Source organism: Homalodisca vitripennis, chromosome 5 (genome assembly GCF_021130785.1).
Source record: "Homalodisca vitripennis isolate AUS2020 chromosome 5, UT_GWSS_2.1, whole genome shotgun sequence".
In the NCBI taxonomy this organism is placed as follows: domain Eukaryota; kingdom Metazoa; phylum Arthropoda; class Insecta; order Hemiptera; family Cicadellidae; genus Homalodisca; species Homalodisca vitripennis.
The window spans coordinates 70,316,917-70,332,049 of NC_060211.1; the positions used below are offsets into that span (position 1 = coordinate 70,316,917).

Consider the following 15,133-nt stretch of genomic DNA (forward strand, 5'->3'; position numbering starts at 1 on the left):
CACACTTGGAAACGTACCTCAGTAAAAAGGATCTACTTCCGGCTCTTGTAATTATATTACGGTCTAATTTATGTTTAGTGCCATAGTAGAGTGTGTCCTGTTCTGTCGAAGAAAATATACATTATATATGTAGCTTACAATTCAATTGCTTATTGTCAAAAAGCATATAACTCTGTTATAAGGGAGAATTCCTTTACTTCATGCGACATCTTAAATATTCGTTTTTAACGTCTTCCTTTAAAGAGGTCTTGTTTTTCTTTGGGCTGGGAAACAATGAATCGTTGAGGTATGTTATTGTTCATTTATTTGTTTTCTTAAACCACAGTATATTGTGTGTTAAACCATAGTAGATTGATTCCTTGCAAAATTACAACGTGAAAGATGCTAACTACTTTCGAGAACCTAATGTAAAAGAATCACAGCTTTGTCTACAATCTGAACAAATAGTGTAATCCGGATTAAAATTGAGATGCTGACCTTGTAGTTGCTGTTTTTGTTACACTGCTGATAATGCACTATTCTAAAACTTTAGTATAAAGACATGTTTCAGTCTCTTTGTTGAACTCCAGCGGAAAACTTCAACAACTGTTTGATGTCAGTTAAATGTGGATTAGGGAACATAAAAAGTTTCAGTTTTCCCAATAATATAATATACAAAGAAACGTTGCAAATCTTTTGCTTTATCAATTTTTTTTCGAAGATTCTTTTTAGAATTTCAACAAATAGTTAAACAAACAGTTAGCCGAATCGGTGCACCGTTCTCGTTATTAGTGGCTAGAAACACATTTACCTTTTACCTATTCATTTTTTATTTATAATAAGACACAGTAAGAGTCCCCGTTTATACTACTAGTTAATCTAGGTTGCAGAGTTTTTTCAAAGAAATTTGTAATTCAACATTTACATTTACAAGAAATAAACAGTTAATAAATAATATATTTAATCAAAGTATTTTTGTGAACACAGTTTATGCTGCCTTGTAATGCTGTCTTGTATTGCTGCCAGACTCCCCCTGGTTTTGTTATAGTAAGATTATCGTGGTTCTCGACATTTAGACTGTTAAAATAAGGATAAAAAGTTAATCGATCTCTGTTTTACTTAAAACAAAGAATAGAAGACTTTAGAAAGTCTTGAATACCATCTAAAAGTGCTGTAACATTTAGAAATAGAATATTTTATTTATTTATTTTTAATTTCTAAAACGATTTACATAGTAGTTTAATTATTAAAAACATAGTGTCTATATTGTAAAACCTTAAATTTGACCTTCTTCGTTAATTGAAAAACCAATTGAGAATAAAAAAGTTTTATTTTCTGTTCTGAAAATCTTTGTGACGCTGCATTTAGTACTTGTTATTGCTTTCAAAAGAAGATAACATCGCCCTTAGATGCAAAGTTCACTGTCACTTTTTATTCAGCCATGATAGGCTAAGCTGTGCGGATATATCTCGATTGCTCTATATTTTTCTACTGTACAATGCCCTCTGTAATTTGGGGCAAAAACACAACTAGTCAAGTAAGTGTTATAGAATGTACACAGATTATGTCAAAGTAATACAATCTCTTTTACAATACTGTTGCGTTCTCAAAATTCATTTACTTCGGCCTGCATATTGGGTTTTTTCATGAAAGAAAGAATTATAGATATTGTTAAGTTTTGCGTTCATATGATATGAAACAAATCAATGGTGGAGCCCAATGTCGCTCATTTTCTGTTATTTTGGAAACTAAAACCTTCTGAGGTTTAATAAAATTTAAATATTAAAACGAGATAAAAATCATCAATAGGCTTAAAAAGTAACAACCTAAAAATCAGGCCTTCATTAATTACTGCGTAAACGTCACTAGGATTATCATGCTAGTAGAGGATTTAAAAGATTTTCAATACACCATTGATATTTTTCATACCTATTTTGAAAGTATATTTTGTACTGTATCGTATGATTTTTGAAGTGAAAACTTCTTTAGGCGCGTTGAGCGTTTTGGTAGAGGGTAAAATCTTCGGTTCGCGTCACCGACATGCTAATGATACTAACCTGCATGAAAAAGTCAGTCTCGCTGTGTTTTTTTAACCGTAGACTTGGCCGCGGACTACTAACCTGCATGAAAAAGTCAGTCTCGCTGTGTTAAAACTGTCCCGGCGGAGTATGAAAACAGACTGCGAAAATCAGTGACCTTTACGGCTTCCTCTCGCGATTTAAAAGTGAAGCCAATATCGTACAATTCTGTAAGATGCGTCAAATTAAAGCTCTTAATATTGGCAATCTATTGGTTACATTTTTAAATATTAAAAAAATTTCGAAATAATTTTGATTATTGTTTACATTTTACATAGCGTTTACAATGACAAGAAAAAAGTAGTAAGCGAGGATTTTTTTTATTTTTTGGTCAGACAAAATTTGTCAGCGAGAAAGTTGTGTGAAAATAGATGAATATGTTTTTTGTAATTTATCATTTTTTTATTGGAAGTTTAGTTTAGCCTGTAGTAGCGTATGAAGTGATGAGTGAACGTTTCTGCCGGAACTGTAGTTGGCGCATTGGCTTACTGATACCGTATTAACTCAATAAATTAGTTTATTGTGCAATAAAAATACCTTTACGAAAGAACCAAGTTAATTTAACTAATTTATTAGTTTTAAAAATATTGTGGGTTTAATTGTTATTGCAATTATATACTTTATCCGTAGCAATAACTGTATTATTTTTACAACGGTGTTCAACTCACTGTTGTTCACTCGGTGTTTACTCACTGTATTCTATGTTTAACTAACTATTAATATTGAGCAATTACAAACATATTTGTATACAGATAAATGAATAATGAAAACAACGAATATATTTTTAAACATTTTTAATATTTGTACGAATATTTGTATTTAAAATTTAGCATTATTCATTTTAATTATGTTTTTAATATTTAACCTCTTCATCATGAAACGAGTATTATTACGGTATAAGATTTATCTTACTAGCGTGGTAAAATAGATTTCTAGTTATTTGATAATATTTTTTCGTGGATTTTAAAATTGGAAAATTAAAAACGCGTCACATTTACAATTACAGATGTTCTGCTACTATAACGTATTGTTAATTACTCTCAACTTAATAGTTCCGTTTTCACTTCTATCGGCAGTCCCACGACTGCTACTGTTTTTTTAATTATATAATGGGTACCGTTTCTGTTTAAACTGGCTTAAGCATATAAAACTTCCTGAACATGTTTATCAATTCCTTAAGTATAGGAATAATATTAAGAAAATATCTAATTAATAGTAGTTTTGGAATGTTCACAATATAAAAAGTAATAATTTATGCTACATAGCATCTCTTCTAAATTGGGTAATTCAAACCGTCTATGAAGAATTCTTATATACTGCAATAACCAATTATATACCTAGATATCATGTATTTTTGTCTAACTTTGAACAATACATTGTTTCCACTTGCGTGATATCCTTCCTTCTGTTCAATTCCAATTTAAATGAAAGATAGGATCCAAAGAAACTTCACTTTTAAATCCAAGACAGTGAAATTATTTCTACTTGTATTGTGATAAACTTATAAAGATCCTGTTATTAATTATTTTTTTAAAATAGATTAAAACTATAATACATAATAACTGAATCCATCTCAAATCGAACACTGATCAACTACTTTTGTTCACGTATTTTCCACTTTTTAACTCAGTTTTAAGCCTATTTAAAATCTACTTCAATATCACTTGTAAATTTGAACAGTCTAGAAGTAACAAACGTTGGGTATGCTATATCATTTAAGGTTATCGTTCATACTCAGGCATTTTATAGCAGTTTTCAGTAAGTACATTGAATAATATCTTAATATTCAGTTAATACGGGTATTATTGTAGTACTACTATTTATTCACATGACATTATTTAAAATTATATTGATCTAAGGTAATATCTTACAAAAATAAGTCTTACAAGATAACGTAATATATCTTCATTCAATAAGGTTTTAATAAAAGTGTGATGCTTTAAATAAGAAGGAAAACCGCAATAAATTTACCGTGAAGCGCATCATGTTTGGCGTACTTTTTACAAGGGCATACATCTGAATAGTTTGTGATTACATAAGAAGTACCAGATACATCTTTCCCATCTGGTAACATATAAAAGCTTGAATTCATATTTTGTCTGTTCATAAGGCGTTCATAAAATTGGTATAACTGATTTATTGTCTATTCTCTTTATAACCGAAGTGGAAAATCCAAAACCAATAAATTAATTCTCATTAAATAGTTTGTGATATACAGTTTATAAACAATGTGATAACCTTGATAACTTCATCACATTGAACTTCGATAAACGGCAAGCTCGCTCACGTCATTCAATAATGAGTGCCTCATCTATGAACTTCGCCTTGTTAGGATCATTGTGGTTCTGTTTGATTATCGATGTCACCCGCGCCTCTGTTAAAAATAACAGCTCTGTCGGTGAGTAATTTACATTATCCTTTTATCTGATGCACATATTGAGATACGATAATCGTCACCCAGAATCCAACTGTATAGTTACAGTTGGATTCTGGGTTGAGTGTGAATGTGTTTTTCTTGTGATTTGTATTTTAATAATGCTCTTTTACACAAAATGCCTTAGTGACAATAGGCACAATGCTGCACTAGCCTAAATGATGAGTTTGGTGACGTCGGTTATTGGATTAATTACTTAAGTAGCTTTAGGGGCGTTGCCATACTGAGCCAAAAACAAATTTTGTTATTGAAATCGTCAGAAAGGTTTCATTTCCATTTTGAAAATCTGCAAATAACTTTATAACAAATATATAAACCTAAAACGAAGCAGTCCGTATTCTCAAAGCCAAAGAAGCGGCCATTAGAACACTTCGTATATGAATAGAGAGCAAATTCTATCAAAGTATAGAAGATAATAGTTTTATTACTTTTCGATACTTCATAACAAATTTGTCTATATTTAATTTATGTTGGTTGCCCTAAAATCAAACAAGATTAGCGCGACTGAGCAGGGTGCCCTGGTATGGGTTGCAGTAACTTAGCTCAGAGCACGTTTTTGGGCTGACGCCTTTCTGACACTCTCTCGACTTCTATTCTGTTACAATTTTCCCGTTTATTATATTTTTTTTAATGAAGTACAAACGAGTTTCATTCAAAAGGGTGACGCGCATAAAATTCTTCCCTGACTTGTACAGATATTATTTTATACTTCATAGTGTGTTTAGATGGGTCTAGTGAGGTAGATTTAGGACTATGCTAAGGACCAAGCCTTATTATTTAGCCGAACCCACCTCTTAGCGAATTTTATTATTCCGCCACCTTATAAACATAAGAAATTCTTTCGTCTAAGCTGTATAGGGGGTACTCACGCCTATAGCCGTCAAGCTGTCCAGGGTCTACTATCGTTAGCAATAGTATCATTAACCTGTTGATGAGTAACAAACACATAACTTATATCTATATTGCCACATCAAGCAGACACTTTGATGGAGGAAGTCAAGTTGCAGGCTATTGAGGTTTCTAAGGAACAGCATTTAATTGGTTTCGGAAAACAAATAAACACTCAAATTATACTTTGTTTACTAATATATACTTTGTAATAGTTGTAGTTCAATGCATAACTAACGTTGACTGCGGTGAACTACTGACATGTATAGACCTAACATGTCAAGACCCATGTCCCGGGCCCTGCACTGGTAATGCTACCTGCGAGATCTACAACCATGTACCGTACTGTGCCTGCAAACCTGGCTTCTCCGGCAACCCCTTCGCCGGCTGTCAGCGAGGTGAGTAGGAGTATTCATTACATTAAATTTATCAAAAGTATGCATTTATAAGAAATTCTCTTATGATTCAATATTGATTTGCCTCATTGTTCGATTTTCCATATCCGTTGAAAGTATTGATACCTCATGTAAGAAGACATCACACTAAATTCACGTTTTAATACTAAAATATTATTAGACACTCCTCAGTAGAATTTTTATGAAATGAATTTAGACAGGGAAACTGAAGAAAAAGATTTTTTTTTTCTATTAGTTACTTACCCATTTATTACAGGAGGATGGTTTGACACTATCTCTTTAACTTTCTTATTAACATAAAACAAAATATTACTAACTTCTAAACTCTCAGCTGACTTCTTTGTCAGACCTATCACGGGCTCTCCTGCCGAGCCACCTCCGTGATAACGTGGTCACCCCCGTCCCGTCGCCGCTCTCGTCTGCCCTCCCTACTGTCCACTGTTCACACAGTCCAACCGCACTGCACACAATGCCAATGGCTTATTGGAGAATTATCTCAAGTAACCCCCTTTTTAATACACATTACTATATACCCTTTTACGACATGAATTACCTTTAATTTCAGCAATAATTATTCATGGTGGTCACTTATTCATTGTACGGTTCTTTTCTCATTACTCTAAGGTAGTTCTTATTTCTATTACGGCCAGCGGCATATCTCTTGTCAAGCCATCGTTGTCCTGAGCCTCTCGATGTCCCGTGATATACACTTCTTTTGTGCTCCGCTTCTTTCTCCAATGACACCACCATCTCGCTAGTAACCAGCAAAAAATATAAACAAGAATTTTAACACAGTACTTTATAGGGCGTTTCTCTATGAAATATATCTTTATAGGTCTTCCTTTAAGTAAAGTCCAATTATACAATCCCACCAAATGTAGACTTATCGTCACAATAAAGCTATCAATGAAAAATCTATGGAACGAGTTATAATATATATAGTTGGCCAAATCACTTTTTTTGCCATGATACAATCAGCGGTAGTTTGTTATCCCAGTGCGTCCCAGCGACGTCATATTCCCACTGGATGCTCACTAGCCACAATACTTGTCCAACTCTCGGTTAGGCACTCGTGGAAGGTAGGAAAGGTACTTGGTCTAGGAATACATATTACTAGATAGAAATTTTCAAAGTTTTCAATTTGGGATCTTTATTATGGGAATTGTGGGGTCTGTGATATGGAACCGCGGACTTGTGCTGTGGAAATTGTGGAGTTTAGTCCCAATTTGTAAAAACAAAACTACTTTATTTATTTATCAATTTTTAGGTTATTAATCGCTACTCTTTTAGAAGCCAATATAACTTAATAGATATTGGCTTAATTAATAAATTATAAAACGTTATTTACCTTATTACTTGAATTTTAATACATATGTTATTTATAATGATAATAACTAGCTATTTTGAAGAGCAGTATTGAAGATCTACACTATTATGCCTACTAGGAAAGAATCTTGTCACCTCAGATCAATCCTAAATTAAAGCAACAGGACCTAAATATTGTTAACATAGGGAGTATCCAAAAACGTATTATGTTTCAGTTCCAGAAACTCAAAGAGGTTATTTATTACCAGGCAGCAGACCTTCTGGCACAAAGGTCTACAGAGTGGAGCGCTTTTTTAAGGTATGACAGACTCTATCAATATACCTTGTAATTTTAATAGTCATGATAAACTAGACATATTTTGCATGCGAGTTGCTTTATATTAGATACAGTGTGCAGAAAGGATTTAATTATTGTCTGGGCAAACAAAATGAAGTAATAGTACAGATGTAAAACTATTTGTTAAAAACTAAAATCGTATGTATTGTTTAGTTAAACTTATATACAATTTTGATGAATATAAAATATTCTCCAAACTCCGCGGCTTGCAGCTGCAGAAAAATCATAAAAGGAAATGTATAACATGCGTAAAACATTCTACATAATTAAATCTAGTGAATTACTATAAATATTATTTGATTTAATAATAATTCTAGACAGTCACAAATTGTAATCTTGCTGCCTTTGCAGGTCAATTATTTTTCTGCACTTCTTTATTGCACGACCCATGGTGGAAGATTGGCGAGTATTGAGTCAAAAGATGAAAATAAATTAATCAAAGATGTGATTAATAAAACAGGTAAGACTACTAGCCTCTTGAATAAAAAATTACATAGTACTTGCAAAAACCCCCTTGCTCTGATATGACGGAGCCCATGTTCTCTGTATAAGTTTATTATTTTTATTTATGCCGTAATTGTTAAAAATCCTTCCCCTATCACAATTTACTATTAAATTTATTATTTAATTGAAACAAGGATTTATAATGATAAAGTTTAAGTTATTTTATATAATTGGGTATGTTGGGTATAATAATTTTTATTTTTATTAAAATATGTTTTTTACATATGTTTCTATATTTTTGTAACATTATTTGCCTGGATTTAGTTATACGAGAGTAATTCCAAATATATTATTTAGTTCATTGTCATTTATACTTTAATGCTGTCTATCTAAATAAACATAAATGGACATGTCTTCATTAATGATACTATTTGTAGCAGATGTATAGACATAGCACCAAAGGTCACTGTTATCATACGTAAGTAGTCCTCAGGGACAAATTGGGATATGAGGGTTTTCTTGTTTTATCTCAAGACCCGTGATGTGTAGCAAGATGATCGGTAAGAAAAGGTTTTTATTTAATTTCCTTATATGCCTACTCCATTTTTACGCAATATCGTAGGCTTCGGTATTTATGATTCCATTCTAAATTTTCCTTATCTTTTTTCATATTTGGTACGTTATAAAACTTGTGCAAACCATTGCATCCAAGAGTGATTAGACAAGTGCAGTGTTCTTAATAAATTAAACAGGTTTTTGCCTCTGAGTGTAACATTTCCAGACAGTTATTTCCGACCTTCAATGAACGGGTTGTAACTCATAAAGAAGCAGGGTGTGAATGGATAACTAGATTTTAACTGTCTTGGAAATAGTATTCTCAGTTCATTTCGATCAAATAAATTTAACAATATATTATTTTACAAGACGAAGTAAGTAGGTGAAGAGGAATATATTTGTACAATACCAAACAAAGTCCGAATATGCTACAAAACTCATGGTATTAGAAACAGACACCATTTTATACAAACTCTTCTATTTCAAATTATTACACAATTTAATTTTGATTGCACAGTTTTTGAAATTGGTAATTAATTTTTGGTGCAGAATCAAGACCATCAAACGATTTCAGATTATTTAGTCGATCTTAATTCAACAATATTTATACATTTATTATATTATATTTTTTTTAATTTGTATAGTTAAACAAATTTTGAACGTGATGGGTGAAACAGATATAAGACTGCTCTACGATTTATTTATTTTGAAAAGGAATTATAGTTTTTTTAGCAACAACTAAAACTTATTGAGAAGAAATTCACTTCTTTTCTTAATGCTTAATTTATTCACCTTTCTCTAAGACATGAAATCATATGATTTACATAACATACAATGTAGAAAATATATATGTTACTTTTGAAAACCTTAACATTTTATTGCAGACAAAACTCCTTAATTATCGCTCTCTACTGAGACTCTTTAACATCGATAGCGAATAGCTGGTATTAGCACTGTGATGACAAATAACTATTGAGACACTTGGTTTAATTAATGCTTCACGAGCAAAACAAAATATTAAAATTGCTGAATCTTCTTTTGTATTTACACTTGCTTGCAATTCCTCAGCAGTTAATACTCAGCTAATAAGGAAATAAAATACTTTTCCAAGATACTTAACGATTCATTATTTACTATGTGATCCTTAAAATTAAAGAAACACGTTAAAAACATTTTCCGTTAGGATGTTTGTCTACAGCAAACTAAATTTTATAATTATTTTCTTAATATTTTTCAATTCAATTTCAATTAGTTTTAAAATTTGAATTTACAATTAATGTATATTCAATATATAACTATAAGTACATAGCGTATGAAAATTAGCCTACATGGGCAAGCAGCCTGTACGTAGGCTAGAATCGTATTATTAATAAGTATTATGTATATAAAACTAATCTCCTGGAATGCATCACTGATATACATCTTACAGCTGTAGTCTTTATTTAGTAAAAAAATTGTATCGCCATTAGTGTATTTCAGTACTTGTCAACCGGTTTTTTTTTTCAAGTTTACTGCCGAAGATGGATGTGAAGGGGGAGATAAATGTAGTATTCAGTAATGTCTACTGCAGCTGTTAGTCGTAGGTAAATTATAATCATGAGTAAACTGTTGGTACAAGAAATGGTCATTACCCCTCACACTTGGACAGTAACAAGGCCTCGGCCTCCTAAAGTCCAATATGCAGTAGAACATTTTTAACTTTATGTTTAAATATTTCAATAGAGAAAGTTTCGAAAAAAGAAAAGTTACTAAATAAGGTCTGAGATATAAAAATTAATTAGTTAGTATTTAAATATGACTTAATTAATGGTATAACAGAGATCCCCACTCTATTAGAGTGCCTAGTATTATGAGAATGTGACGTTAAAAAGAAAATTGAAGAACAGTTTTTATGTATGTTTGTTAATATACTTTTAATATACAACTGGCGCAAGGAAAGAATTGCTATCTCATGAAAAAGATAGTAAGTCGGATATCTTTTACATTTTCTAAACCCTGCTTTTAAATACTTTTCTGGATAGCAAAAAGAGGTTCAAGGACCGATTTCCGAGCTCTAACCCATGCAATATTTCCAAATGTTAATAAGGAATGTACGTAAGCAAAATACGTGATTTAATTTCTTTGTAATTTAAAATGTCACCTAATCTTCTGAATGCATAAATTTATTTTCTTTTTTTTTTCAAATAAGCAACATGTTCCGTCCACTGTAAACGATGATCAAAAACCACACCTAAATACTTATAGGACACTATACTCTCCATACTCTTACAATCGCATATTAAGTTTGTGTAAGTTCCACAATTATCAATTTTCAATTCATTGAAAGGGCATTCTGAGTTAATGCTTAAAGAGATTGGCATAAATTTTGTTTTTAAGATTTTTAATGACAGAATATTTTGATCCAACCACTGTTTTATATTCATCAAATCGCTCAATGCCTTGGCCTGTGTTTCCAGCCAACTTCTTCCTGAGATAAATATTAAACTGTCATATGCGAACAAAAAAAGTTTACCTTGTAACTGAATTTTTGCAATATTGTAGACATAGATTGGAAACAAAATTGGGCCTAATGTTTTTCCCTTGTATTACCCCGTAGTCATTTTGTGGTTCGCTATTTTCTCCGCATATAGACACAACCTGCTTCCTGTCATTCAAGTAGCTAGTACACCACGCTATAGCAGTACCGCAGAATCCTATCATTTCCATTTTTTGTAGCAAGATTGTGCGATCAACTGAGTCAAACGCTTTTTTTAAATCTAAAAAGATTAGTAAACACCTATTGTTTTTTTTTTTCAAATATTGTTGTTCAATTCATTATTTACATCAAAGAATACATCATTAATATTCTTGTCTGATCTAAATCCATATTAGCACACACTCAATATATTGTTGTTTTGTAAATATGAGACTAGCTGGTTCATCACTGTTCGTTCTAAAACTTTGAAAAAAACACGCTTAAGAATGAAATAAGGGGTAGTTTCTTTTGTAGGTAAAGCAATTTGATTTATAAAGGTGATACATTTTTGCCAATTTTAATTTTAGGGAAAATACGCCAGTTGATATGCTTAAATTATTTAGATGTGTTAAAGGCTGCAAAATAATATGCGTATTAGAATTTAACAGATTTTCCGAAATACCATCCCATCCAGATGCAGATCCTCCTCTCAGCCCAGTGATTTGTCGTGCAACCTCTTGTTCAGTCACAACATGTATTGTGAAGTCCGTGTTTAATCTAAAGTCAGAGTCTCCCACCACTGGGTTCCCACTTATAATGATCTCGTCTGCTAACTTTCTGTCAACTGATGCAAAAAACGTATTGAAATTATTACCAACTTGTTTTAATATTTCTTTGTTATTTGTAGTCGTTCCAGGAAGAAATTTTTGATTAGAAACGCGTCTCTAATTTTAACCCTCCCGGCAATTCATACACTATTAGTAAGAATATCGGTGAACAGTGCTCGGTCTATGTACGTGATGGGCAGTGAGGGCGTGTCTTGGGCAGCGTTTGCCGAGTGTAAGTACGGTGCTGTAGTGGTCTGTAGCATGCAGCCCGCACACTCCGCCAGTTGTCGTACCTCACAAAGATATGGTCCAAGCAGGTCGTGTTGTGATCTGTCACCCGAGTAGCTCTGTCCACACTTTGTACAAATCCGTGGCCAGTGAGGCAGTTCAAGTATTTATCTAAAATGTCGTTATTTGTAAAGAGGTCTATGTTGATGTCTCCCAGCATAAAACATTATTTATTGTGTTGTAAGTTAATATAATACTTGTCGATAGCTTCAATAAAACGGTTTACATCACTATCAAAAGTTATATATATATATTGCTAAAAAGTTAAAGTGCTTATTATAGTAAGTAAAGTCAAGTGAAATTCCGTATACGTCTCCTAAGGGTATTTGTGATGCTGTCACTGATAAGCGTTTGTTTGCATATACAATTACACCGTCGTTTTGATTTCGTCTTTTGTCCTTCAGTACAAAGTCAAACCCATCTATATTCACCACCTGCTCTCCTTCATTTACATTGCCTTTAAATCAAGAGCATTTGTATAATTAAAAGTCGACTACAATTGAAAATGGTTGTATTGTTTATGATATTATGTAAGAGATAACGATCTGAATATTTATGTTGCTGTATTTGATGCATTAAAAGATAAATAATTTTAAACATATAACAAACTAAATAACAATAATGTATTATTATTTATAATAATAACAATAAATATATATATCGTTTTTTAATCAGCACAATTAATCTTACTAGAATATGTTATTGATCTCTTGTTTTGATCATTGAGTAATCAAGAATTTATGTTGAAATGCAGCAGCTGTTACATTTTATTTGATCGTTATAACAAAAATCTTAAGTGCACTGTTTTCTTGTTATATCTTGATTAGCCATACAACATATTAGTTGTTTAAGGTAGGAACTTTTTTAATAATGTAGGAGTATATTATATTAAATTGGCAGTTTTTGATGATGAGATTTTAATTGTTATACCTTTAAGGAGGATATTGGAATTTATGCTTAAATTGGAATTTATGCTAATGAGGAGAACCAGATATTTGTAAGTTTTAATAGTTTTACGCGTGTTTTAGTGTCGTATTTAATGTGTAGTGTGTTGTTTGATGTCGTAGTAGTGTAAACATATATATTTTATAATAAATCAATTTCTATTTACTGAAATGTGTTTGAGAAATTACCGGCTTTGTGTAGGCTATGGCAAAATGACTTGGCTAAAATTCATTTCACATAGTTTGTTATTGTTTTCACTTACTAAACGTTATTTATAGCACTCTTTAAGGTCTGAAGTAACTATTTATTTTTGGTAAATAGATAGTTTTCACAATAAAATATATATTTCCTGTAATTCCTTTGGTTATATATAGGGTAATAAACTGTTTGGGTTATTCTATAATTTTTCCATATATTTAGTTATATTTATAGTTTTCTAACTACATAATATTTCCTATTACTTATAAACCATAAATTTATAAATTTTGATATAGTACAAGCTTTAGAAACGATTTTATATTTTGCTGAATGAAAATTTTTTGCAAAATTTTTGAATAATGGCAAAATGCAACTTTTTTTACTTTTCAAAAAACAATTTATGGTCATTATTTCATTAGTACTGTATATTATATTTTATTCTAATTAAGAAAATATGCAATATAACATGTATTCATAGATAAATGTATTAGCAAAACTTGTTTTACCAAAGTCTTACGTGTACACCTGATTTTCAGAATTTATGCGCATCGCTGCTTTTTGTTCTATAGCTTTATGATGCTTTCATAAATGTGTATAATGTTTATGTTTTCTGAAAACTAGATAAACTTTGACACAGAATGGCTATCTCACTTTTAAATATATCTCACTATAACTTCATTTGCTAGGTATAGTCCCCCCAAATTTAAGAAATATTTTCGTAAATTTTATATTTGATTAAAAAAAGTGTTTATTAAAAAACTTTTTATGGTTAATTTTACAATATAGTATAATTCTACGTTTAATCTTGAACACAAAAATATATACTTTTATTTATATTGCTTTTATTTTATATTTTTAATATTTTTTTTTAAACACCTTGCGCGAAGCTCCAAAACAGCCCGACACTACAGGATGAAATAACCGCCAGTTCTAGGGAAGTAGATAGTAATATGGGGTTCCTGGCGCACTTTCGGAGCCAACCGAAAAGCAATGTAAAATACTGTTCAATGTACCATAAAGGAAGCTGAGAAATAACACAGCAAATCTCAATGAAAAATTAACCGAATCTACAGTCGTTCGTCTCCAAAAGCGATCGGTACATTACTATCTACTCTGTGGAATGAAAAATTAACCAAATCTACAGCTGTTTGCTTCTACTTTCTTAAGCTGTGCTTTGTAAAATGTTGTCAAATCTGCTACGAATAAAGGAAAAATCTTCAATGACAGTCGAGGTGTGCTACTACAGACCGACCATCACGATAATCGCTTCGCCTGCGTCATATCCGTAGTGATATCACGCCGTGAGAGGCGCAATCGTTGGTTTAACAAGCACCATTTAGTTAAATACATTTTTCTATCTAAATGGAGCGCGAAAAAATATCATGTCCGTTCTGCAAAAAAGAAATTTTAAGAAAAAACTATGATCGCCATTATAATTCTAAAAGTCACGAAAAACAAGCAAATTTACGATAATGAACTAAATTATTTAAGACAATGGGCTAAAGAAAATCAAATTGTCGATCATGAAATGATGTAGAATATAGAAAAATTGCGCGAATTAAAGAAAAATTTCAAGGCTGAGAAGAAAGATCTCAATCTATTTAATGATGAAAAAATTCAATCAATCTCTGAAAAATTGTCCATTGAAACAAACGATAAAACTAAGTCTGAAATGATCGAAGAAATTGACAAAACTCTTAACGAAAAACATAAAAATATCATTGATGTAGAGGTTTTTATCCTCAATTCACGGTCTTTTCAAGCAATACATTTTAACAAATTTAAACGATAATTCCATGTCAATTTACAAATATCTATCAATTATGAGGCCAGAAATTAAAAGTTTAATAGAAAAATTTCAAGAGAATGTTTAAAAATATGAAAGGATATCTCTCTTTGGAATGTGAATATGAACGAACTTTAGTGAATGGTGAACCGCAAACATGTCTAATGTATTTTACTA

The 15,133-nt window shown here is 31.4% G+C and overlaps 1 protein-coding gene across 4 annotated transcripts in view; it reads left to right on the top strand.

The window, feature by feature from the left end:
- Positions 1–4,331: 4,331 nt before the first annotated feature.
- Positions 4,332–15,133, top strand: part of LOC124362329 — a 50,272-nt gene continuing 39,470 nt past the window's right edge. For all 4 annotated transcript variants that reach the window (XM_046816744.1, XM_046816741.1, XM_046816742.1 and 1 more), the window contains exons 1-4: positions 4,332–4,455; positions 5,595–5,777; positions 7,337–7,419; positions 7,810–7,918. In XM_046816744.1, coding sequence (XP_046672700.1) covers positions 4,356–4,455; positions 5,595–5,777; positions 7,337–7,419; positions 7,810–7,918 — 475 coding nt within the window. In that variant the 5' untranslated portion in view covers positions 4,332–4,355. The remainder of the gene's footprint in view (positions 4,456–5,594; positions 5,778–7,336; positions 7,420–7,809; positions 7,919–15,133) is intronic.